General features: G+C 37.9%; 1 protein-coding gene and 1 long non-coding RNA gene across 2 annotated transcripts; one reads left to right on the forward strand and one right to left on the reverse strand.

Annotated features, from left to right (window-relative positions):
- Positions 1-891: 891 nt before the first annotated feature.
- LOC145225162 (uncharacterized) lies at positions 892-8,128 on the reverse strand. Its single transcript, XR_013859822.1, has 8 exons — positions 7,761-8,128; positions 7,519-7,606; positions 4,728-6,208; positions 4,560-4,660; positions 2,853-2,959; positions 2,547-2,635; positions 2,236-2,302; positions 892-1,897 (listed from the first exon to the last, which is right to left on the reverse strand). It is a non-coding gene; the product is annotated as an uncharacterized LOC145225162 (long non-coding RNA).
- A 3,078-nt stretch (positions 8,129-11,206) lies between these two features.
- Positions 11,207-18,174, forward strand: LOC145224583 (organic solute transporter subunit alpha-like). Its single transcript, XM_080091122.1, has 10 exons — positions 11,207-12,062; positions 12,193-12,295; positions 13,887-14,026; positions 14,212-14,300; positions 14,786-14,944; positions 15,344-15,455; positions 15,758-15,883; positions 16,129-16,242; positions 17,006-17,100; positions 17,660-18,174. Exons 1-10 carry the CDS (start codon positions 12,030-12,032, stop codon positions 17,745-17,747), a joined length of 1,059 nt encoding a protein of 352 aa, XP_079947248.1. The 5' UTR covers positions 11,207-12,029; the 3' UTR covers positions 17,748-18,174.
- The last annotated feature ends 9,683 nt before the right edge of the window (positions 18,175-27,857 follow it).

A 27,857-nucleotide genomic window follows, 5' to 3' on the forward strand; every position in this document is an offset into this window, starting at 1 on the left:
AGTAACCACCAATGGTTAGACGTGGTCACAGAAAAACCCAAAGTAACCACCAATGGTTAGTTGAGGTGACTAAAAATCCTAAAATAACCACCAATGGTTAGTTGTGGTTACCAAAAATCCCAAAATAACCACCAATTGTTAGTTGTGATCACCAAAAGTCCCAAAATAACCACCAATGGTTAGTTGTGGTGAACAGAAAGTCCCAAAATAACCACCAATTGTTAGTTGTGGTCACCAAAAATCCCAAAATAACCACCAACGGTTAGATGTGGTCACCAAAAAAGACACCAAAGCGACCACCAATGTTAAGTTGCGATCAATAAAAAATCCTTTGCCCTTTACGATTGGACCGGTTTAGAACACAGTTCAATCGTATTTAAGCTTAAGCCACTTGTGTTTTCTATAAATTATAAAACTGTTCTTCGTTCATCTGGTACACGAATGGTTGAACTTCTATCAAATCGTACATGATTAGTTGTTCATCTTCTTCAGTGCGATTTGCACCTCACGTTATTTAAGCCTTAACTCACAAACATTCCCACACAAACATACTTGTGGAACCGCCATCGTCCTGCGCGCCCCTATAATGCCGCCGCAACTAGATCACAAACAAAAACAAGAAAAAACACAGCTTCTGAGCTCGCTATCTATCTGACTTCTCCGCAACATTTAGCCTATGAATAGTAAAATGTGAGGCTGCCGCGCCTGGCAGTGTAAACTTCACCAAAAGTAAAGTTATGAAACAAACAGAGCTTTTAAGTGGGTTTATAAGGCCGAGTCAACAAGGAATGCGAGATTTCGGTAATTATTATATTATAACATTACTATTAAACTATATTAACATTACTAGGGAATATTATAACATTACTATTAAAAAATAAAACGTATGCAGACTGCATATGAAATAAAAATGATTAAAACCTGTGGAAAAATGCACCTGCAAAAAAGTACCTGTGGAAAAATGTACCTGCAAAAAAGTACCTGTGGAAAAAATACACGAGTTGCTAGAACCGCTGGGTGGCAGGCTTTGCCACAAGAACAAAGAACATTGTGTGCATCTGCATGACATCGCAACCCAGCCGCAGTCCAGGGTCTTCTTATGGAAGAATAAACTGCGAGTGGATCGTTCAGCCAATACAGATGCACGGCACTGATGGAACAGTGCGACACCAAGCGACAGATCCCTACATTACAATGCGCTCAAGCTTATGGCAAAAAGGGAAGACACGGAAAAGCCACGTGTACAAACAACAACATCATCATCTTCAAAGACGGAATGAAAAAATCATCATCAAAGACGGACCCTCCCGAATTCTGACATGTTTAGGGGGAATTGAAAACAGCCTTACGGTATTTTTAGCCGGCGTGCTCGCAAACCTTTCCTCTCCAGCCCAAAAATGAGGGGAGACTGAGGCCGCCTGCACCGGTACCCATATCCGGTGGAATTTTGACTCCTGGGGATCAAACTCCGGTGGAATTTGACCACCAGCGGGCCTGGGTGGGTGACGGCGACGTGTTCTAGCCTTAGGTTTTAACGCTAACGTTTACCGCGCCGCGCCTAACTAAACCCATAACTAAGAGGGAATGCGGCGCGCGAACCCATAAAAACCCTAGCCTAACTATTCTAACCTTAGTTATCGATGCTACAACTTCAACTTAATTGCGACTTAATTTGTAGCACCAAAAAAACAAAAATAACTTGGGCCTCCAATCCGCTGGACCTGACAATGACGAATGGAGGTCCAGCGCAAGTTAGCATAGAGTTATTGGCCTGGGTGAAAATCTCGCATTCAATGTTGACTATAACGCAGCAGTCTCCTATTAATAACTGACAGCTGTAATTTTGAAGTTGAATATAAGATGAAGGTTTGAAGACGATGAGTTGGGTCTGAAGAATCTGAAAAATAGAAAGTAGATTAAGACCAAAGGTTCGTTGTGTAAGCACAGATATCATCTGAGTAGGTTTGTTAAACATATGTAAACTACACTGTTATGTGAGTGTTTGTTTTTGTTATTAAATGAGCAGATAAAACAAACATAGACAATGTGGTACAATGGATACGAGGTTCGGACAATAGTGATCATAGTATGTGACAAGTAATTTATAATGGGCTGTTCAATGTTACACCGAAAAAAGGCAAATTGAAGCAATAAATTGGAGAAAGCCAAGTTTGAATTATAATACAGTGTTTTAACTTTGCAAGGTCGACGCACATAACTGAATTTCTTTCTCACCTTGAAGCTTGTATAGAAGTTTCGAGGTTAATCTTGTTCGAACGAACAGCAACAAAATCCTCTTCGCCTGCACAAAACATATCAGTTATTATCAGAAACGCCATTAGATAAATGTTTATGTTAAACGCTAAAATCTCAAAAACTGTCACATGTAATTCGCTGTTAGGTTCAGTTGCTTTGCCGTAAGCAGAACTACCGCTCTTAATTTCTAATACTGATAATATGCAGTTAAGAAAAAGCTTGTTTTTGAGTTTGTGAAGGAGATACCCATTGATTACAGTAACACGAATCCAATCTCGTTTAAATCTTACTTTCAGCCTCAAGAATCGTCGTCATGGGAACAGAAAAGCCGCGCTACGTCATGTCACGTGTTCTGCTCTATCCATTTCATCACAGCGACCTGAAAAAGACAATAAGAGTTCAATAAATAAAGCATGACAAAATAAGAATTAAACGTTGGATTTCGAGATAACCAGTTTTAAAGTATGTCATTCCATTCGCTTTAATGCTTGCTTACAAATGCAAAAAGTGCTAACAATTGCAAAAGTTTATTACAGCATCTCACAGTGTCGTTTGATAACCTGTTAAGTGACCGCTGAAGTGTTAATTGCACAAACCTGTTTTTATTGTCGCTGCATCACAGGAGGCTGGTTGAGGCGATGAAGGATTAAGTTAATGTTGTTCAGCTCCTGAAGCAGAGTTTCCGATGAGAACATAGCTCCATCTAGTGACAAAAATACTTATTGAACTGAAAGTTAGTTGCAGTGTGAATTCTGCACAGCCGAATTTATCAAAGTATGGTGGAATGTGACATAGTCTAGCTCAGTGATTTTCAACCGGTGTTCCGCGGAACACCGGTGTTCCGTGAAAGATCATCAGGTGTTCCGCGAGAAATTTGCTGGTTTCAATATAGGATTCTAATGTTTTAGACTTCTATGGTTTGACTAATGTTTCATGTCTAACACCGGTCTAAAATCACTGGTTTAACACAGCTGGCGGAAATGGCTTTTATTTTATGAAAGTATTTATCCACCAACACCAGTTTGAGTGCTATGTAGTGATTGGCTTCATTTATTGTTGTGTAATAATAAGACCCGTTCTCTAATGATAACATAGCTAAATTGCGACTAAACTGCTGACGGTTAGTGCAATTTAGCTGGGTAAGCTTCAAGAATAATATACCCTTTAAACCCTGTCTCAGCCTAAACGAGTTTCAACCAGTTTTTTGACGCTCAGCAAAATTGTTTGCTCGAAAAACGATGAATCAAGAAACAGCCAGTGCGGGGCGTGTATTGTATTTAAGTACAATACTAGTTTTATTTTCGTTTTCATAAAACCTCCCCTCAACTTCAATAGCTTTATAGGAGCATTTTCATCCGTTTCCGTGATTTGCGATTTAGCGGTTCCCGCGATTTAGCGTTTTAGTGTCAGAGCCTGGTTGTTTTATTGCATCAAATTTCGTTTGGTGTTCCGCAAAATTATTTTAATGCATAAAGTGTTCGTGGCTTAAAAAAGGTTGAAAAACACTGGCCTAGCTGTCCATTGTGCGCAAAATAAGTTAATATCATCAGGTATTTTAAATAATCTAATCGGTGCGCAAAATCAATGTAACAAAAACCTCCAATTGTCTCTCCACCAATTGTGTCCTTAACTTTATAACGTCATTACGTTGCGCAGCTATCCCCGGCTTGGTGAATGTTTTAGTGCAATTGTGTTACTGCGATTGTTTTTCCGAGCGAAATGAACTTAACTCAATCCCTATTTTTAATGTTTTGAATCTTTTTGGTTCAACGTAATAAGTTCCTTTGCATACACAGTCGGCTTATAAAGTAATCATGTGCTGGGAAAGGCGACAGTAAAAAGGACAGGAGCTGCAAAGCAGAGTTGCAAGCGGGCCCGAAATCTGAGCCCGAACCCGGCCCGAACCCGGCCCGAACCCGGCCCGAACCCGAAAGTATGAGCCCGAAGCCCGGCCCGAACCCGAAACGTTTTTGCGAAGCCCGTTTAGGCCCGAAATTTTGATTGACAGGATGAGAAAGAAAAAAGAGATAGACAACAAATACAATGATCAATAGTAGACCATGGGGTAAACAATACGTTTTAGAGTAGAGTGGGCATTAGGTCAAAGCCAGAGTTTCTTAGCCGAGTGATTTTATTTTGTTTTTTTAAATGGCGGACACGGAACGTAAAGTCAGGCCCGTTTTAAGCCCGTTTTCTCACAAATACCTAAGCCCGAACCCGGCCCGAACCCGGCCCGAACCCGAACCCGGCCCGAAAAGCCCGGCCCGACTTGCAACTCTGCTGCAAAGTACGTAATAACTCACCAATCCAAGTTTCCATATATTGGATGAGGTAACTGTGACGAACAAACACAGACATGTTCCCATGACAACAGGTGATGACTTCACTGCCGTTGGGCGTCCGTCTGTGAAAAATAAATTCGATTTTATAAATTCTGTCCAAGTTTGGAAACTTGCATCAGGGATACTTACATTTAAGTTGGATGCACAACTTTGGTTAAAGCAGAATGCCACAACGACAAGTTATTACGAACACAGAAATAAAAACAAGTGAGGGGTTGGTATGTTTTAGTCCAGCCGTCGCTGGTGGTTCGTAAAAAGGCCATTTTGCAACAACGTATGAATAAGCACTTTTTAAAACTGTTACTATTTCGTCAACAGTTGCTGCGATTTAAAAACTATTGCCAACCGTCGCTGGTTAATAAAGGGACGTTTTCATAATATAACAACAAATGAGCATTTTAAAACTGCAAAATTCGCATTATAACATAACCACACGCATTTGGGGATTTCATTTATCGCCAGCAGTCGCTGCGTTTTAAAAATTACCTCCAGTCGCTGCTGGGTTTAGAAAGGGAAATTTGCACAAAAAATGACAAAAAAAGCATTTTTGTTTTAGGTCCATAACTTTATCGTCAGCAATGGCTGCGTTAAATAACATGCTTTCGTGATAAATACAGAAAAACTGACAATAAAACAACCCAAGGTTACCTTGTTATCTAAATGTTTAATATTTGAAATATTTGATGAAAACTATATTTTTGTCCCTGTTTACACTCCATTGCTGTTCTATTTTCTGTCTGAGATTAAATAAACTGAACTGTATCAAGCTTGCACAAACAGATCAACTTTCCCGAATACCGTCCGCATTACGAGACCGTGCACAGCGCTGCAACACGAATACGCAGGTGCTACGTTGAACAACCAGATGTTGGGGGTTGGGGGGGATTTGCGCAAGTTAACGTGCAGAGGGGAATTCCCTACCACCGGAACCGGAAACTGGTTTCAGCGAACGAGAATTTTCACGCAACACCAAAATCAATCAACGACACAAACTGCTCAATATTCAGAAAATATCTACTGTTTGTGCATCTCCTTGCTATAAGCTTCTGTTTAACGTTAAAGATTGGCTGGTTGCTGATTAATATCTTGCAAAATCAATACTCAAATCTGACTTTAGAAAAGTACAAAAACACTGAAACTTTAGCTACATCACCTAATTAACCTTCACTAAAGCTTGTGATTGCTAAATAAAAACTTGCAGAACCGCCGCGTACAATGAACACATTTTTTCCTGCGCAGAAAGTCCAAGGCCATTGCGTATAATGTTGATACGTATGCAGTAGCCATCCACAACTTAAATGTCCGTTGTGTTTTGGGGTAAATATTGTGACTTTCTGGAGTCCATGTCCATTGCGTATATTGCTTCAGGCACAACAGACTGTCCATGGTGTTTTGAAACGGTGATTGTGTGACTTTGCAAGCCCAAGTCCAAGTCCCTTGTGTGACAATGGTTTTCAATGTCCATTTGAAACGAAGATGTAATTTTGTAGGTCAGAGTTCATTGTATAAGTCGCTCATACGCGTACGTCATCAACATCTCAATTGTCGGTTGTGGTTTGTACGTCTGAGACCGGATCTGGTGCTTTATTGTAGAAAGAGGCGAGCGTATTCTGTTGACAAGTAGCAAAATATTGTTGCATGATTCATACATATCAAACCAGTAAGTTCAAACCAGTAAGTATGGTGGAAACCAGTAAGTTAACTCGCAAAAATTCTTTAAACGCAAGAAATGGATTTTAAATCAGTTTAATAAAACTGTTTTTTTAATTACTGGAACCCATGATAATGCAAACGCCAACTAACTTCACATGAGATACACTACGTCACCGTTACATAACTTTTGGTTACCAAAAAATTGGCCGAATTTAAATGACCGCACAGTGCACCATACTTGACGCTGTTTTAAATTAAGCAGGCGTGACATTTTGCAATACACAGATTCCCTAGAGGCGCTGCAACAACACGCGGATACGCAAGTAAAATACGTAGCCGAATCTGATTGGCTGTTTAACACGGAAGCACACAAAAATCTCGCAATCAGCCAGGAACTCGAAATACTTGGCAATCAGCGCTTTTGTTAAATGAGCGAATACCTTCGGTGATTGGTTTATTTCGTCACGTGGCATTGCCGAGCATACAAATTACAAAGTATTGCTACGTCATTTATGTAACTCATGAAGAAATTGCGCAACAATTACTGGGACAAACATGCGTTACGGGTCCAGATAAAATACGTTTTAGCATGGAAAACGTTTTGCAACTAAGGCATTTAATGTTTAACCGCATTATGAAAATAAAACACGTCCCAAGTTGGACATACAAACACAATTGCTAATCTTCAAGTTATGTGGCCAAGTTGAACACAATATTATTACAACATTATACTTCAAACAAAGTAACACCGTGTTTTGGCACACGCTTAATTTTAAACCACAAGGATTAAACTTGCCACAACACAATATCTTAACAAGCCTATGCCACATTTTCAGGTACACACAAATTTTACGCATTTGCAGTATTAGGATTATACGCCCTAATGTTATATACAACAATTTTATGCACATAACCATATTAAAGCTTTGCTAAGAACGTGTTTTAGTTTTAAAGGATAATTATTGAATCAGTTAACATGCGGTACATTATAACTGATCAAAAAACAAAAGCAGTCCGTTATTTCAGACGCTTTGACCAACAATCTGGTTCAACATGTCATAATACATTTCGCTTAGAAACGTATATTTGTTTTCGACAAACTTAACATAAATCATAATAATTGTTGAATCGCCTAATAAGCAGTACATTATAAATAGTCAAAACAATATTAACACTTAGTTATTTCAGACGCTCTCACTTAGTTATTTCAGAGACTCATTGTGAAGTAATGAGGTTCCAAACATCATTACATTACACATAATCTCACCTTTATGACAACGTCATTGCAAATGGAGAAAAATGACCGCCTTGTCGTTTGCCTCGATTTTTGTGTTGGTCTACTTAAACTTGAAAGTCTGCATTTATAATTTGCATTATATCAAATCTCTTAGTATTAAAACTCTAGAAAACTGAATTCACTATGTGGGCTACTATACAAACGCGCAAGGCAAGATTCAAAATCAAAACTAACGCGATCAACAACGAAAACATTTAAAAAACATAACTTACCTAAAATTGTACACAGCATACGGTGCAGGTCGAATAATGTAATTACTTCATCAGCATTTAAGATTGTTGAACACTGTGCAGCCTCAAAACCAGCAGTATTCTTACACCAGCATGATCTGAAACCATTCAAGTAACTGTGGATTAACATTCAGGCTTTCTTCTCCCTGAGAGCTGCCAGCGACAAAATTGCAACAACGCTGGATTGCTTGGAACGCAAAAAGCAAGTTTATCAGCGAAAAGCGCCGATCGCCTCAAAACTACGCCGATCAGGGACTCACAACGTGGCATTGTTCCGTCACAGAGCAACTGTATTGTAGAACGTTGTTCTAGTTCAGGGGCGGGCAACATACGGCCCGCGGGCCGGATCCGGCCCGCGACGGGATTTTGAGCGGCCCGCTGACAGTTTCTGGTCTTACATGATAATGTGGCCCGCGGCCACAGTCTGCCCCAATCCCCCACTACTTGCTTACTACGTCAAATTATTGTTGTGACGGACAGCAACGCTCCCCAATAGCAAAAAATTTTCCCGCCGTTGTTACCATTGCACCATACATCCATTGTTACGACATAACTGCCAACCTTGTGTGTGACCTGCTTTAACGGTTTCCTTTGTTTCCACACGTGTAGCCTAGTTAGTGTTTCAGCAGTATCTAAGTCTGTTGTGTATGCATTAAATTTGCTGTGGTGAATAATTTTATGTTATATCAGTTAGATTGTTTGGACTGTATTGTAATTGTGACGTTCTTGATTGTATTTGGTTTAGGTGGTCAAAAATGCGTTTTAAATCACTGGATAAATGCGCGATTAATGTATCGATTCAGGAATCCGGCCCGCCAAGTACTTCATTTTCCCATATCAGGCCCGCCGACTGGAGAAGTTGCCCGCCCCTGTTCTAGTTTAATGCTCAACTTGTCTAAATCTTAATGAATACTGTAACACACTCAATTACTTAGCAAAACATAACTGTTTGATTTCAAATGTAATTAAATTGTGAAGTTTACACCATAACCTAATTGTTGCGCCGCCCATCAATTATGCAAATTATCGTAGATTAGCCAAAAAAGAAACTTATAGTTCTAAAATCATTTTTTAATGGAACGAAATCTTTACATTTATTGATGATTGTGTGTTACAGGCAAGATAAAAAAGGAATAAAAATACTTGTCAGAAGAGCTCTATGAACTTGATATTATGCCTTCGAATAAATCTTTCAAAATTTTCGATTTTTAAAACCCGCTTGGAAGCTCGGTAGGAGGCGGAAATCAGTCAAAACCAGTTTAAACCTGGAAAATTCCGGCGAAAACTCACCGAAAACCGATTTTTTTTTCGATTTTTTGACCCCAAGACCGGTTTCATTCTCCTTCCGAACTACCAAACCGGTTTAAACCGCAATTGGACATACATAAGCTTGAGCAAAAAGTTAAGTTCTTGTTCAGTGAAAATACCTTTGTGTTATGCTTGCATTTTATTTTAAAACATTTTAAACACTGATCACAAATGTTAAACATTGACATTAAATAGTTAGCAAATGTGTTTTAGTAAATAATAAACATTGTAATATAAGTTATTACATAATGAACGCAAATACAAAAATTAGTGTGTACTATGGGCACTCGTGGATTTAACATAAAAAATACAAGTCAACTGTTAAAATTTTTGTGATTTCAAAATGTTGCCATGCAAATTTTGAATGAACTTCCTTTTTGTGAAACGTGACAAGCCGCTTTCCTGAACTACCGCTGTTTGTCACCCTAAACGTCACGGTCCTGTAATCTTGTCTGACGTAAATTGTTGATCGGTCTTCCGGGCAAGCTTAAAAGTCGGTTCACCATTTACGTTATTGCTGAATGTTATGTGTTTTTGATGCGCATTCATAAGATCTTGGCAAATGTATCATTTTGTAACTAACATAAACATTAATGCATGCGACAATACATTACAATTAATACAATACATGCGACAAAAAGAAAGAAAACAGTGCATTAACAACAATTCCGACTTTTTAACAACAATTCCAGGGATGCTAATTGACGATAAATATTAAGTCGTGTGATCATGTTTAGGCACAGTAACGTTTGGTGGGACAATTAGTTGGGTAGAAAAGTTGTAATATTCCTTTATGTACATCTCATCAAGAGCAAATATACTTTATTCACTAGAGACCAACAGTCATTTTCCGGTCAGCAAATTTGCAGTTTTGTACAACTTACAATAAAGTATGCGAATGGTCGTATCCTTTTGTGATGCCGACGGAAAAACAAACAGTTAAACTCTTTGTTGCAGAATATGGGCAAAAGGTCCCTTTTTATACATTATGCCGCAGTCTTGTTTGCCGAATTCACTTTAATGTCTACGAATCGGATTTATGAGAAACTTGCCTGACATCAAAAACCCTTTGAGGTATTAACAACTTAACTTGTGAAGTAATGAAGCCACCAGATTAAAAATGGAAATGGATTAACACCTGACTCAATAACCAAATTCCGAAGACAATGTGATCTATGTATTTTGTTTAGTGGCAAGTACCCGTAATGAAGTCACGAACGCAACGGACAAACAAATTCAACGAAATAATTTTAACTTTGAGTCACGAAATCGAGAAAGTCAACAAACCTCGCTGTAATGACCCGTAAACTTCCAAGCGAATCATGCCGCTTTGTTTTACACCTCCATAAAATGTGTTTGAAAGTTCAACGAACTCTCGGTCGATCGGTTGCTACGTGTGGTTTCGTCGCCTTTAGCTGCGTTGATCTGTCACTTAGCACGTACAGCAGATGGTTTGGCAGGAAACTAGCGTCCCAGGTGGGGAAAAATCCTGTTTAAGTGTTTGCGCAACATTTCATTGCCGGGAATTCAATGCATAGATTTTATAGTCACGATGAGGTGTCGGCTACATTGCTATGTCATGCGGTGGCCGGGTTGGAGAGAACTTCACCTCTATAGATGTAGAGTTCCGTAGTTAGATCACGTCCACTTTAAATTTGCTTGATCATCGCCACCATTGTTATAATTTATTCAACATCAGCAATAGTTGTGCAATATTTAAAATCATGTGATGTTAAGGCTCAAGTGTTAGGATTTAAGAAACGTGACACGTTATTTTACAATTATACCACGTTTAATGTGAGTAAATATGAAATTAACGACAAAACATACGATTTTCGATTTCGTCTATTTTTGCTCCTAAATCTGCCATTAATGCACCCTTCGGTTTGCATTGGGCGTTAAATTTCGCCAAACAAAGGATATTAGTAGCACTGAACACCAGTAAAGACTAACGAAAAATCGATTAATGTTTTTGTTTCTTGGCAAACAACCGTTTCGCATTAAAGGCGAATTTGGTATCTAGGCCAGTTGAAAGTGGTGAAGCACGGGCCGTGTGCAAAAGTAAAACTCTGGCAAATAGTTCTATTGTTAATCAAGAGGTCATCGCCCGAACTACAGCATGTGACGTTTAACGGGCTTCACTAGGCAAAGTTCACAAAGCCTGGGTGATCCGCATCAGAGCGCATTAGACAAGGAGTGTGTCACTTGTTAAAGTTCTGTATGGGGACAGACTGACTGTCCAGTGACTATAGTATGTTTCCAGTGGCAGGGCTCGGGTCAATAGCAGAAAATAATAGGCAGTAGTGGACAAATATAAATTATTGTTACTAGTTTAAGGTTGTTTGAACGGACGTATGCAGCTGCTTGTCAAGCTCGGTCACTTAAATCAAAGGCTAAAGGCACGATTAGACTTGCTGTACAAAAAATATACCTTTCTCAAATTGTCTCGCTACTGGTACAATGTAGACATAGTATATTTAGTTTCGTTGTCTTGTTAAAAATGAGCGTATACTTGGAATCACGTGGAACGTTATTTGTGCGTATACGTCAGGCCGCGTTTTGTAAACAAGTCAACACCCAGCAGTAGCATGTAGCAGTGTTTATCTAACACAACATTCAAATCACAAGCTTGTACCGCGACACTAATACAACAAAACCGTCGAGAAACTACTCGTCATTTTCACTCAAGTTGTGTAGTTTGTCTTGTACCAACCCATAGCAGTAACGCGTCATGTACAGCTTCAAACGCAATGCGTCATCAGCTGTAAGAAGCTTTTCTCCTAACACTTGTGTTTGCTTGCTCAGACGCGGTCCTGCCTTTTTTGCCGTCCGGTCTACGCGAATGTGTATAGTAAACGGCCAGATTTTTTGGATTAGATTGTCAGCAGGCGTATGCAGGAAACAACAACCACCAGTTTGGTGTAGCACAGCTGAAAATAAACGATGAACGCGACTGCAGCTCACAATATTACAGGGGTAAGTACGAAAAATGTAGTAATAGATTAACAGAAGTGGTTAAGTTAGAAAAAGTCGTAAAAACAGTAGCGTATGTTTGGCATGTTTTAAAGGTTGTTGGGTTTATAAACGCTGTGTTGTCCTTGTGCAGAATGTGTCAGCGAACACGTTCGATCCAATTCAGGCGGCAAAAGAGGAATACAAGTACCATTGTTTGCACGATCCACTGCCCAACGCCAGAGAAGTGGTTGCCAGTAAGTGCCACAAGTATCTTGCATCAAATGTTTGTGTTGATCATATGGCCCTTCGCGCGTATATAACCTTCGACAAAACCACCAACTTCTTCCATAAGGTATATTTGGCAACATTTATGTCCGAATAAATAGCAAAAATTGTGGTCTTTTTAATTCTATTCGCATCGCCGACCATGCGCAAACAAAGAAAATGTCGGTGATAAAAATTGATCGATCTAGCGTTCGATTTTGGAATTTTAGGGCTTTTCAACTAACTAGCAACGATGCCGTTTAAATAGTTTCGCTCGTAATACTGTGGTGAAAACAGTAAATTTGTCTCATTGCAAAAGCAAATTACGTAATGCAACTACTAAACTTAGATTGAAATTTTCCTGTAAAATTGGTGTGTCCAAATTAACAAACTAAAATATTGTATTGTGTTTAGTGCAGTGGTTCTTAACCTTTTTACAACGGCCGAACCCCTACGCTAATCTTCAGCATTTGGTCGAACCCCAAAGTTACATCCTAGGTTTTTAACCCATTTTGTTTGTTGAGTCATAATTAGTTTTTTTTCAAACGTATTGGCAACAGTTACTGTTTGCCATTTTGTTAAATTTTGACATATTAATACAAGTAACTTGTTTCAGGATTGCTTTAATTCCGGCAATTTTTAGTTTTTACCAAAATAAAGCATTGCATTTTAGCATCTGTGCACGAACAAGAAAAAGATATGTTTTTGCTGCCAACAAAATTTCGTTGTTTTTCTGCTTCCGAACAACGCGCACAATGTTCTTTGTTACGTCAAAAAAAAGAAAATAAAACCTTAGTGAAGGGGTGCACAACCTTTTTGCTAGGACGGCCGCATCGCAGATTCTTATTTCACAAACGACCGCCATTTACCTGCTTATTTTTGCTTTAAAATACTTGAATGATTTATATTTTATTTACCATATAATAGCGCCCAAAAAGCCCAGATTAATTTCTGCACAGATTGAGCTGGACCGCGTAGAGATCAGTCCTAAGTGTTGATGATGTCATAATCTATATTGTGATGCTTGTGGTACATGTTTGTTCGCATTGCTTGCACACAATGGTGTACAAAAAGTCTGACGCTTATGGTTATTAGGTTGGTAATACTCTTTTTAGTACCACAAGAACTGTTTAGAGCAGTTGAAAAATCAAAATATTTAGAAAAAGAGTTTTATTTACGTCACGGCCGCCAGTACATATATAAACATGTTCACTGCCGCACAAAATCGACTCTGCGGCGGCATGTGGCCGTCCGGCCACAGGTTGTGTGCCAATGCCTAAGTGTAACCTTCCAGTGTTTTGATATTTGACAAATACAAATTGCCAGTTTAAGCGAATATAGACTCTAAAGTTTGACAAAAACTAGTATTTGTATTGTTCTTCAAAAAGACCTTCGTCGAACCCCTAAATCGGCGTCGCCGAACCCCTGGGGTCCGACGAACACCGGTTAAGAACCACTGGTTTAGTGCCAGAAACTGCAACTTTGTGATACAATTCCCTCTATTTACACTGGATGGTACATTTCTAAACCAATTGTCCAAAGGATTTGACCGCTTCTAAATTGTTTATGTTTGGTCGACAGGTTTCGATGCAGCGGCTATCGCGTTGCACTCGATTCTCATTGTCATGGCAACAATAACCGTGGCGCTTTTCATCGAAGAGGTATTTTTCCTAAAAGCCAACATCAAACTTTCGTACCGACGGCGACTCAGCATTCTACAGGTGAGCGACCCCTTGCCCTAAGTTGAAGCGAACGTTGCCCGCGTTTACCCAAAATCGTAAAACCCTGTCGAAAAGTTTAATTGCACGAATTTAGGAATTCGCTGCGTTATGAGGTGTTCAGCGTATTATAATGATCTTTTACTGCGCTTTACAACCCTACCAATGCTTTGGTGTGTTTTTCAAAGGCCGGGATCCCGCCAGTGTTTGCCGTCTCGTCAGTGGTGGGGACTTTCTTTCCGGGAGGCAACATCATGATTGACTTCGTGTGCTCCGTGTAAGCATGCCTCGACATTTTCTGTTTAATATAAAACTGTGTGAGGTCTAATGTAAAAGTGTCGACTGACTGGTGACCACCAGAATGTTGACAGCGGGAGTTTTTGTGGGCTTCCTGTTGCAAACACGCCGAATTTGTTTACTTCCAACCGTTTTAAAAAAGCCGGGAGGTATTTGCAAAACGCGTGTCGTCAAGCTTGCGTGTGACCATAAAGTGTTTGTTTATCACCGAGTTACAGAAAGCAACCGGAGACTTGTCAAAAATAGGTTGTTACTGTCGATCACTCAAAAACGTTTTTATACGAATGAACTTTGAACGGAATGCCTATGCAATCTACTTCCAGTGATCTTATTACATGACTTAAACATGACTAACACTCCGAAACATGAACTTTATTTTGTTTTTATACAATTCAAACTTCAAAAACTATAGCAAAAATATTTATTGAATAAAAATCATAATCCGTCATTCTTTTACCAATTTAGTTATTTTGGATTCGGACTTCATGCCCTCTTGGTTTTGATGGTAAATTACTTTGGAGGAATGAGACAATTATTGCTTCGCTTCGACGGACGATTCGTGCAAATTAGCACCGGACCTTTCTGTTGCTGCTGTTTCTGCCTTCCAAGCTTTAGAATGACCAAGTAGGATTTTGTGCATGTAATATTTACAGCATGGGGTTTTAATTTATATTTTTTTACAAACCCAACTCAACCGTTTGTTGTAATGTTTACTACATTTTAGTCAATTGTTAATGCAAGTTTAAGCGGAACCAATAAGTTAGGTGTGTCCCGAATAGCACTCAATAAAAGAGTTTCACTAACGCAGACAAAGCGTCCCAAATTTACGACCCAACTTTCCAAACCGTCCTAAAAATCAGAGCGTTTGCGAAACAAGCAAACAAAACCCATCAGGCTAAATACAAAAGCTTGCTCTCAAACTCTTTAAATTTGACTGAGCAAGGTCAATTTACAAATCCTGCCATGACAAAGAACGCTGCATTTGCAGACTGTTTGTTTTGACGCTCAACTAAACTGTTGCAGGAAAAACTTTCAAATCCTTTGGTACGCGACATTTCAAGCAGCCTTTACTCGGCCGATAGTTCTATTCTTTCAAGGCGTTATGGAACCTGACGGGACTGTGCCTATTCCAGGGGTAAGTACTCCACTGAATAAATACACTCATAAAACGATTTATCAAACTTGTCAGTGTAACTGAGTCTGATTGAAAGTTAAAGCTTGGTTTAATACTGGATTCAATTGCATAGTTTTTCATCTTTGAGATGATTTTTGACGAATTTCGTGCCATTTGAAAAGAACTCTGAAAAAAAGAAAAAGTTTAAAAACGTAAAAGTAAAATTGCTGTTTACGGAAATTTATTTTTTCCGTGGTTGTAAAGTAACAAGGGGGTACGTTTAACCTTTTGGTGGCACAAATAATCGAACCCGTATTTTACAGCTTGTATACTCGGCATGTCTTATTGCATCAATGCTGAGCGGAATGTGGGCATTGGTGATATTTCGAAGAGCATCTGGCGACTTCATATCGCGATTCCGCGTCACAGCCAAATTCTTCACCTTTCAGGTAATGTTTTTCACTCAAGGACTTGTTTATTTAATATTCAAAGGCGAAACGATATATACTAAACTCGTAATTTGTTCAAGTCAAAATTGTGTAGCCAATGTTTGTCTAACATATATATAGCATATAAAACTGTTTGTCGACCATTACCAGTCTTTAGTTTTATCTGCTGTTTCGTATCAGCAATTTTTAATTACGTGTTCTTTGTGCGTCATTGAACATGTCCTAATAATCTTTCTCCCATCTAGATGGTGTTGCTGATCGCCAATCTCCAACCCTTCATCATCAGACTGTGTTATATCCCATGTGCTTTGCCTTATACCGTTCGTGCGCGACAGATCGTCGTCAATTATCAGATCACGGTGGGTTGGTCGCGCTTTTTAGAAGAAATCTTTAAATTTAGATGTCTTTTAGCTTTTACGTGTGAAAGAGGATTATGGATATTTTGCGTTTAAGGCAGCAGTTCATCGCGTTTTTTGCAGTCGCACTCCTTCAGTTTTCCAAACATTGCTTTGTACCTCTTGTCTAGAATAATTAAAAGTAAATCGAATTGTAGTAATGAAAATGCAATTCTGAAGAACAACTGACAAACTTTTTTTTACATATTTGGTATTTTTTTACGCATATTTGATGAAAATGCGAAATAATAACAAAACCACTTTTTGACAATTAGGCATGAAAAAGCCTTAGTTTTGACATCATATCTCGTACCCCTTACATTGGTGGTTTGTGGCTCTTACTCATGTTCAAGAACCCCTGTTTTGAGGTGTTTTAGTGCAGGGGTCGGCAACCTTTTGTGCACGGCGGACCGTTTTTGAAACTAAAATTTTATCGCGGACCGGTCTTTAAAAAAAGTACAAATATTTAGCAATGAAAACGCTTAAATTAGTTAATCATCCCCGTGATACATGGGTCAAACGTTTAACAACATCTAACCTAAAAATTTATACGGCCCGGTAACGAAACCCTCGCGGACCGGTACCGGGCCGCGGACCGGCGGTTGCCGATCACTGTTTTAGTGCACAATAACTTATTATTGATGTCCTATTTTAAACATTTTTGTTATATTAATTACAGGGTTGAATTTTTCCAATTACGTTAACGTTAAAGCATTTTGTATTTTAGACGGTAGAATTTTTCATTTTGGCCCTGATCACACGATGCTTGTACAGAAGAATTAGCGACAACGATCAACTACCACCACTAACCAGGAGCGACGAGTAAGTGTCAACTCATTCTTTCCATTACAGTTATGATTTGGAAATGTTTTTTTTTTAAATGGCACTAAAATGACCTTTTACACATTATCCAAAAAGCTATATGGCGAAAGAGTAATGCTTGCTCTAAGACAGTGTTTCTTACTTGTAGTTTGCAAACATACAAAAAACGTGTAAGGTTTTTATTTTCGTCACCACCTCACTACGTACACACAACTCTGTGCTGTTCAGTTTTCGTTGACACCGCATAAGGTTTTGCTGGTGCAAAAAAGCTGCAGGCCTTAGAAGGCGCTCCGTGCGTACAACGTGTTGAAACAACCTTTCAGTTTTTTTTAATATACAGTATAACAGTAGTTTTGAGGCGTGTTTTGGAAACGGTACCGTGCCCTTTGATCACATTTTAATTAAGGCGTTTGTATTTGCGCGCCATCTTTACTAATTGAGAGTCGTATATATATGGGAGTCTGACGCAGTACTTAAAGACACCTAGTAATACCTACTGGGGCGTAATATCGTTTTGTATTTACACTTTCAAATAACTGTACCTTTCACTCTATTACAGCAAAGCAGATATTGCAATTACCAGCGGAAATTCGGCGGACGAAGTTTTGCTGACGAATGGGAACAGTCGTACAGAAGACGTTGTTTGAACATTAAAATCTGTTTCCACTAGGTGGCGACCGAGAGTCGGATCATAGAGCGTGCTACAGCTCGAAAGAAAGCTGTGCCAGCAGATGTAATAATTTATTTATTGTCGTTTATTTAATGGTAAATCAATGATGTTTTTTCTGTCCAATTCTTCACTGTGTAACTTACTGTAATTTTATACACAACTTCGCTCTTCTGGATGCGAAAGCAAAAACACCATCAATGTCACATACACATGTCTTGTTTATAAACATGCCTGTATTACAACATGCAAAAAAGAATTATAAATAACACTGATGTCTCTGTTCATACCAATCGTCTGAATCAACTTTTTTTAAATATTTGCCACTGTTTCGATATTGCGATTTGTGCCAAACACAATTTGTCCTTGTTAATTTCGTGCACGTTTAATAAATAATGCTTTGGAAACTGTGGAATGAATATTGAAAACAACGCACCATTAGATATAATGAAAAGTTCCGTCTGTTTGGCTGGTTGACTAAGCAATATACGCGAAATCCAGACAACACCAATTTATTAAACAAATCTCAACATAAAAATCCTAAGACCTGTCATCGTTTATTATTAAAACGACGATACTCCGGTTTTTTTTTTTGCTGCGACGATACTGTTCAAAGTCGTGCATCAAAGAGATTTTATCGCATGGACAACACCTAACGCGTAATGCATATTGTAACTTACAACAATTCACAAAAGATGTGATAATCAACTTTCCCAAAACAAACAAGTTTTTTTTACCGTCAGAAAATTTCGGCTGCGTTGCCCAATGTTTTACATAGAAATAATGGGCTTGGACTTTTTAAAGTACAAAAACTAAATTAAGCTTTGACCTGCTGACAATGTTTCACGGGCTACGGGACATGAGTTCGGGGCGAAACATTTTGCCCAAACAGGACCTATTAAGCGAAGCAACTTAGTCAGAATTTGTCCATTCAAACCAGTGGTTTTATTGATGTTCTCTCGTGCATTTTTCCCGATGAATGCCATTTACCAGTGGGCTGAGCGAAATTAGACGAGAGATAATAACTGGAAGAGTTCTGCAACAAGTTAAAATTTGATCTGTAATCAACGAAATAAAGATGCAAGTTTACAATCCTCAACCACAGGACAGTGCAAATCCACAAGACCCAACAACATATATTTCAGAAATGAGAAAAACAGAAGTCACCACTTGTTGGTTAGGTAACGTTGGATGCACCACAACTACTGGTAAGTGTCTTCACTCAAAATCAGTGGTTCTCAAACTTTTTCATTATTTTTTCAATACGGTTCCTTTGCCATTATTTCAAAGGCTCGCGGTTCTTAAGCCTAATGTGTATTGCAGAAAAAACAAAAGTCGATTGCAGGACTTTAGATAGTTGTGTAAAATTGCTCATAAGACTGTCCCAAAGACAGCATGTGACATCACAGACAAGACAAAAAAAAAACATTACGATTTGCATTTTTGTTAGTTGTCATGTTTAGCAATAGGGGAAGTCGATTCTCAATTCTACTTTGATGTAAACTTTTTTAGTGGCACGAACTGACGCTAAATAAGATTATAGAATTACTTCAACCTTTTCGCGGTCCCCCCCCCCAAATTGCCTCACGGAACCCAAAAGGACCACGGACCCCAGTTTAAGAACCGCTAATAGATTTATACCAGAAATGTTCTTTTAAGATCAGCGATGTTTTGTTGCTATGACGGCATCGTCGTGTTTTTGTTTTTTAGAAACTGAAATTATAAGAAAGCAATATATTAAAGACTCACCCAACCCTCTTTTAAACGATGATTTCTATTTATTGCTGATAACTGTTTTGCTGGTGGTTTTATGTGTTCTTGCCATCGTTTTGATGATATGGCTATGTTGCTGCGGTCGATCCAAGCACAACGGTAAAAAAATTGGAAAAGTAGATCAACAATACGCAATTGCTGGCTAAATACCAAATCACTTTTGTTTAGAAACTGACAAAAAACGTCGGGTCACCAGAAGCACTTCGGAGTTGGATGAAACAGGCAAAAAATCGTTGTAAAAAAACTTTGTGACTATTCTATGTTAGTTAGTACTGTATGTTTATGTGTATAAATTGTTTGTTGTACTTAAATGTTTGTGAGCTTTTGAAAATTGTGTTTCTGTTCCGTATTAGATGTATCAAGTTAATGCGGACATTTGACGATACAATGTGAAGTTAATATAAATTGAACATAATTGTTAAACGCGGATTGTGTTTTTTTCCTCAAAATTGGTGAGGAAATTAGGTTAAAGGGTATGCGTGGTGTTGGCAATTGTTATGTAGTTGCCTACATTGATATAGTCACAAACCGACTAAAGGGAGACTGACTACTCTATAACCCAGACCTCTTAAACCGGGGTTCCGCGGAATCCTAGGGTTCCGTACAACCTATTCAGGGGTTCCGTGAACTTAAAGGGTTGCACAGGGGCTTGCAGCGGTTTGGTGTAGCAATTCAAACAGGAATGATTCATAATATCATTGTTTCGAACGGCAATGCTCGCCTTTCCCATCTACTTAAGCTTTGTTACACCATTGATCATTTGTGACGTAATAAATACAACCTTGTTATACTCTAGCTAAATTACAAGATAAATGTAGAAACGACCGATCCAAATAGCATGGCAATGCATTTTAGTGAACCGTTTAATTTAAGTCAACCTTTGTGATGTGCTTTGGATGTGTTGTAAAAATGCATCTTTTTTTCTTTTATGTAGCCTACTTGTATTACATTCATTAAAATTACTTTTGGGGTTTCCGCAAAGTTTGACAAAATACCTTAAGGGTTCCGTGCCACTAAAAAGGTTGAAGAGCAATGCTATAACCAATGTCATCTTTAAGACGATCTGCTTGCAGCTCGCATGATAGTATCTACTGCGCAAATGTGATCCGCCGCGTACAATGAACAAATTTTTGTCGCACAGAAAGTCAATTAGGTTTAATGTCAATGCGCTGCCATCACAGTTTGACTTTCCATGATTACTTTATGACAAATTATGATGGAAAATACCTTTAAAGTCCAAGTCCATTAAGTCTTTTAAAAAGTAATTTCAATATGCGCAAGGCACTTACATCTGACTATTTGTGGTAAATCATGATCATGTGGCTAAGTCCCAGTCCATTGTTTATGAAACGCCCATAACATTTTTACTGTGATGGGTAATGTTAATGTTAAGACCCAGGCTGAAGCTATAATTGTTGATGAGGACAACATTATTCTGTTAACAATATCACAATTTTAAAATGATATGTTTTAAGTTTGCTAGCCTAGGTTTCGAAGAAGTAAACGTCATCACATTTAATTGGCACCACACACCAGTTCGTTATGATGTAACTTTTGCGCAAAATCACGTTGTTGCGCAAGGCTACTACGTTCCGAGCGTCTTATTGGCTGGACTTGCAATAATATCGTTACGTTTTGTTAAGTTAGTTTCCGACGCCCACTTAAACACATAAAGCGGCATTAAATAGGTTCTGCGTATCTACACTACCTTTGGCTTTGCATGTACGCAACAACCCACAAACAACCCCGCACGTCGTTTAAGACACATGCTGCTGGATAGCAAAGTAATTAATCACCCGCTTGTTACTGACGTTGGTTCAAGTGATTCCTTCTACGTGCACGCATAATGTAATACCTCCAACAGACAGTATGCCGAAATAGATGTGTAAATATTTGCTTATTATTATCTGCTTTTACAGCACTGAAAATATTACTTCTTTGAACTGGTAAGAATATACATACATTGGAAACGCCAAAGTATGTATAGATGCATACAGTTTATCTTTAAATAAGATCGTCAAAAAACTAACTCGAGCGGTACTTACTTACCAGAAATGCAACCACAATAAAAACAATTAAATTTACCTGATACACTTTAAAATAAAAGAAGCACGTATACCTTATTCACTGAACTTGTTGAACAGTTAAAGCCTTCTATAAGCAGCATTCTGCTACCAGCAGATTCTATAACAAATCAAGTAACTGTTGATTACAAATTAGTTTTTATGGCTCTTGCACAATTCAAAAACGCCTGCACAACGTGGAATACAAACGCGAGTTTATCAGCAAAAAGCGCCGATTACGTCAAAACAGCTTGAATAGCTTGCGCACTGGGTTTTATTGCATTACTTGGTTTGATAACGCTTTAATGAAATATCATATTTTCGACTTACGCTATATACTATCACATTATGTAAAACAATTTAGTTTTTTTTAAGTACACTTAAGTATCTGGTACAACCTAATTTTCATCTAAAATATGTTGCGCAACACAATACAATTCACAGAGGTCGTTTTACAAAAAAAATTAATACACTTATACTAAAAAACAGTTCACCAGGTGGAAGACAGTGTTCCTACTTATCTGTAGGATTGCGCAGAAACATTAGTTGCAACATATGAGTTAGAATCTATTAATATCCATGTGACGTGAAACATTTTAGAACTAATCACCACATGGGCTTCATTAAACGAACCTACGCTAATGCTTACATTGTTACAATCATCAGGCACAGTGAATCAGAAATTCACAACTGCCCTCTAGACTGCACAAACTGTGGCTTTAGTGTTATATTAAGGCGATGAAGGTGCAAGAACAATGATTGAATGGGACAAATATATGTTTTACACTTTTAGTTAGCTTATAAGCCGAGTTTGTTCAGATAAAGAAATATTGTAAAAAAAATCTCTTTCGTCTCTTATTATAGCTGACTGCTTAAGCAAAATGCCCATGGCTAAGTTGACAACGTGGGAAGATCCTACGGGCGGTTTAAATTACCCAGACAAAATAGAAACAATATCGGATGGAAAATCTATTAGGGAGCTCAAACACACAGAAGTTGAAAGTTGTTGGTTTAATTGGGTTCATTGCACTCGAAAGACAGGTAAGTTTGTATACAAATAGCTAAATGGTTAAAATATTTAGTGTAAGACACATGTGCAGATGTTAATAATGCGCTCTTCGGTAAAGGTATATAAATCTACCTTTAAAAGATTCTGGGTTTAAAGTATTAAATTATAAACAGTAAACGTGCCTTTGTTTATAGAAACGGAAGTATTACTAAAGCCTGTGCCAGACAACTGTCCGAAAACCGGAGAGATCGTTCAAGCAAGCGCTGTACTAATTTCTATTGCAATGATAGTTTCAGTTCTTCTGGTTTTACGCTCTAACGTTTTGACATCAATTTCTGAAAAAAATTCTGGTAAGGACGTTTGTTAATCGTTTTACCTTTGGAATAAATCGGATTATTTGCTTTTTCAGGACGGGACGAGAACGGAACTGCAAGAAATAACGCTCATGCTTGCCAACAAAATATCTTGTCTGCCGGTTTGGCGGTGGAAATTGTTCGTTTGTTGAACTCTGTGATCGGAATGGCACCTTGGATCTTTGCATATGTTATTTACAAAGAACTGTAAACATTTAACAAAGGGAGAATACAGAACATTTTTTGCCACATTTACATGTACAAATTGAAACACCTATATTTATGTCGGGTTGAAAGTTTCGATTCTATGTTGCATTTAAGTAAGTTCTATGTTGCATTTAAGTTTCACTCGTCTTATGTTTTCAACCGAAAAAATATAGAAAAAAAATATATATATATATATAAAAAAAAATAGAAAAAAAAAATATATAGCCGACCGAAAATAGAAAACAGGAACTATTTTCTACAATGCATGGAACAGTGTTGGAGAATTGTTGGTTAGGTTTGCTTTGTTCAGACAACAAAAACTTTGTCGTTGTGATCTAATTTATATTTGTCAAATTTCAGCACGCAAATTTAGCATGGGACTAACATATGTTTTACACCTTTAATTTGTTAAAAAGCCGAGTTTGGTTTGTTCAGATCAAGAAATATTGTGTACAAAAAATCTTATTGTGGTCTTAAAAAACATGTCTGGGTTAACAAAGTGGAAAGATTCTGGCGGTTCAAATTACCTTGGCAAAACAGCAAAACCATCGGTTGTATATATATTGCGGAGCAACAACACACAGAAGTTGAAAGTTGCTTGTTTAGTTGGTTTTCTTGCACTCGAAAGACAGGTAAGTTTGTTTACTACAACTAGCTAATATAGGTGAAATACTTAGCGTGAGACACAAGTACAGATGTTGATAATTCGTTTTAAAGTCAACCTTCAACGGTTTTAAGTCCCAGATCATAAACAATAAACGTGCCTATGAATGTCATAGAAATGAAAGTTATAAGGAAGCCTGTGCCAGGCAGCTATCCGGATCCGGAAACCATTCAAGCAAGCGATTTACTTATGTGGATTGCAATCTTGTTTTCCATCATGCTTGTTTTAGTTCTTCTGCTGGTTGTACGATATTACATTCTAACATCAATCGCTGAAACAAATCTAGGTGAGGAGATTTGTTAATCGTTTTACATTTGGAATAAATCAGAATATTTGCTGCTTTTTAGGACGTTTCGACAACGGAACTGCGAGAAATGTCACTCAGTCGTGCTGGCCACAAAACAACAACTTGTCTTCCAATTTGGCGATTGAAATCGTTCGTTTGTTGAACACAGTGGTCAGACAAACACCTTGGATCTTATTAGCATGTGGTTTTTACAAGTTTTACTAACTGTAAACATGTGAAAGGAGGCACGTGATAATTTGCAAATCGATATGTCAATAAAGCATAAATACAATAGAGTATGACAAAATTGGGTCACATGCAAATAAAAGAAAAATATTTGTCAAAATTTTACGCTATATGGTTGTAAATGACATACATGTTGAACAACATCACTTGTTTAGAAAAAAAACTAGGTGTTATTGTAGCTTTTCATTAGCAGCGAATCAAAAATTAGGAATAAAGTGCATTTTAATACAACTGAAAATTCGCCATTGACATTAACGCCTTTAGCATGCTGTTGTCACATATGTTAGGGTAGGTAGATCGAATATTATTATTATAACACAATATATTCTGTGCACTTCAACGACAAAATGTTCGAACGACAAAATCTCATCCAATTTGAAATTGCTTAAAATTTAACCGTTGATAGGGAGTTAAGCTTTAGTTAAGCGTGCGACCAAACAAGTAAAATTTTACTCAAAGGTTCACGCGAAACACGACGGAAAGGAGATTTGACGTGAGAGGTTACTACAGGCCAATGGTAACGCTTTAATGAAATATCGCATTTACGACTTACGTTGTATACTATCACATTATGTACAGCAATCTAATTGTTTTTAAATACACTAAAATGACTGGCACAACCTAATTTACATCTAAAATATGTTGCGCAACACAATACAATTAACAGAGGTTTAACAATAAACAATTAATGTACTTATCCTAAAAAAAACAATGTTCACCAGGTCGAAGACATTGTTCCTACTTGTCTGTAGGATTGCGCAGAAACATTAGTTTCAACATATGAGTTAGAATCTAAAAATATCCCTGTGACGTCCAACATTTTAGAACTAATCACGACACAGGCTTCATTAAACAAACCTACGTTAATGCTTACGTTGTTACAATCATCAAGCACAGTGAGTCAGAAATGCACAACTGCCCTCTAGATAGCACAAACTGTGGCTTTCGTTTCAGTGTTGTATTGAGGCAATGAAGGTATAAGAACAATACTTGAATAGGCCTAACATTTGTTTTACACCTTTAGTTAGCTTATATGCCGAGTTTGGTTTATTCAGACATAGAAACATTGTGAAGAAAAAATCTCTTTCGTCTCTTATTAGCTGACTGCTTTAAGCAAAAATGCCCATGGCTGAGTTGACAACGTGGGAAGATCCTACAGTTGGTTTAAATTACCCAGACAAAATAGAAACATTAAATAAGCCTATATCAAACTAAGTGAACGCAGTGAACAACCAAACTGTGAACACCGGTTCACGTTACACAAGAACAGTGCACGAATTCAGTGATTGACAACAAATATAGTTCGCATCGAAGGCCCGAAACAGAAGTAACAACCTCAGACAGAAGAGAAAAAGTTTATATTTCTGAAATTCACAGTACCTAGGTGTTAGTCACTACAGTTTTGTTTATAGTCATTTAAACACACAAAACATTTAAACCATAACAAACGAAAGGTTACCATAAACGTGCCACGTGGTCAGAAATTAACATAGTTGCAACAAAAGCTAAGTTAGTTGGGTTTGATTTGTTCAAACAAAGACTTTCTCGATGAAAATTTTGTTTGTAGGATTCCAGTACACAAGTGTAGCGTACGACAAATATATGTTTTACACCTTAAAGTGGCTTGCCTAGTTTGGTTTGTTTAGATTATTAAATGTGTGAAAAAAAATCTCTTCGGTCTCTTATTAGCCAACTGTTTAAGCCAAAAATGGCGATGCTGACTGAGTTGGGGGAAAAGGGGGAAGATCCCAATGGCGGTTACGAAACAGCAAAATCATCGGATGGAAAATATATTAAGGAGCTCGTACAGACAGAAGAAGAAAGTTGCTGGTTGAAATGGTTTTATTGCACTCGAACGACAGGTAAGTTTGTGTGCTATGCGCTATGAAGTCAGTAAAAGCGTATAATCTGCCTTTGGTTCTGAGTTTGAAGTTCTAAATTATAAACAATAAACGTGCCTATGCTTTTCTCATAGAACAGAAACTTACTCTACAGCCAGTGCCAGATAACTGTCCGGAAACCGAATGGACCATTCAAGCATGCGCTGCATTTAGTTTGATTGCATTATTGGTTGTTTCAGTTTTAGTGATTTTACGATCTTTCCTTCTAACATCAATTGCTAATAAAATTTCTGGTAAGAAAATTTGTTAATCGTTTTACATTTGGAATGAATCAGAACATTTGCTGCTTTTTAGGACGGGTCGACAACGGAACTGCGAGAAATAACACTCAGTCGTGCTGGTCACACAACAATACCATGTTTTCCAATTTGGTGATTGAAATCGTTCGTTTGTTGAACACAGTGATCAGACAAATACCTTGGATCTTATTAGCTTATGGTTTTTACAAGTACTTTTAACAAACATGTAAAAGGAGGCACGTGATAATTTGCAGATCGGTATGCCAATGAAGCATCAATAAAATGGAGTACGACAAAATTGGTTCACATGCAAATAAAAGAAAAGTATTTATTAGTTTTTTACGCTATTGTGGTTGTAAATGACATACATGTCAAACAATATCACTTGTTTAAAAAAAAATAGGTGTTATAGATTTTTAATAGCTGCGAATAAAAAAGTAGGAATAAAGTGCATTTTAATACCATTGAAAATTCGCCATTGACATTAACGCCCCAGCATGCCAACTCGTTATTGCTTAAAATTTAACCGTTCATAGGGAGCTAAGCTTTAAATGGTTAATTGTGCGGCTGGTAGTTATGTGCGACCAAACAAGTCAAATTTTAAAAACGAAACACGATTTGGGCTACCTGCCATCAAATAAAACATAATATTACATCTACCTGACCTTCTTAGTGTTTCACCTAAACCTGTTCCAAATTTAAAGCCAGAAGTGCAGCAGAGTGAAATTAAAATGTGTCTTTTTCAGTGACGATAAGCCCAATGAGATTCCGTTGTAACGTTTATAAATACTCAGTATCATCTCATTTTTTATGTGAACAGTATACCGCTTGATCACAGGTGCCACACCTTATTCTATTCTACGAGCACCAGCAATAGCGAAGACATATAAACAGATACCTTATGTAATGTCTATTTTAGGCTTTGAAACTAGAGTTGTAAGCGGGTGGAAACTTGGGGCTCGAACCCGGATTAAACCCGAAAGCACAGCAAGCCCTAAACCAGGCTCGAACCCAAAATTGTGTTGAAATAAAGCCCAAATTAGGCCAGAAAGTGAGATTTTCCAAGGTAAATCTACCATAGACAAGTGGCCTATTTTGAAGTCAGGCTCGTTTGAAAAAACCTAAACCCGAACCCAGCCTATACCCGTACTCGACCCAAAAATCCCAGCCCGACTTAAAACTCTGTTGAAACAGATAAAGGCAGCAGAAAACTGTACCTTCAACTACTTGCAGGCATGACAAATGTAAATAACGCGTGTAAATAACAAGCAATAAGGTTGTTCTCTGCGTGCAGCTTCAACAAATACTAACATGGGAAATCACCGCGAGCGTGCATTAAGTTTCGTTGT

This window comes from Phallusia mammillata, chromosome 4, assembly GCF_965637545.1.
Source record: "Phallusia mammillata chromosome 4, kaPhaMamm4.hap1.1, whole genome shotgun sequence".
NCBI lineage: Eukaryota > Metazoa > Chordata > Ascidiacea > Phlebobranchia > Ascidiidae > Phallusia > Phallusia mammillata.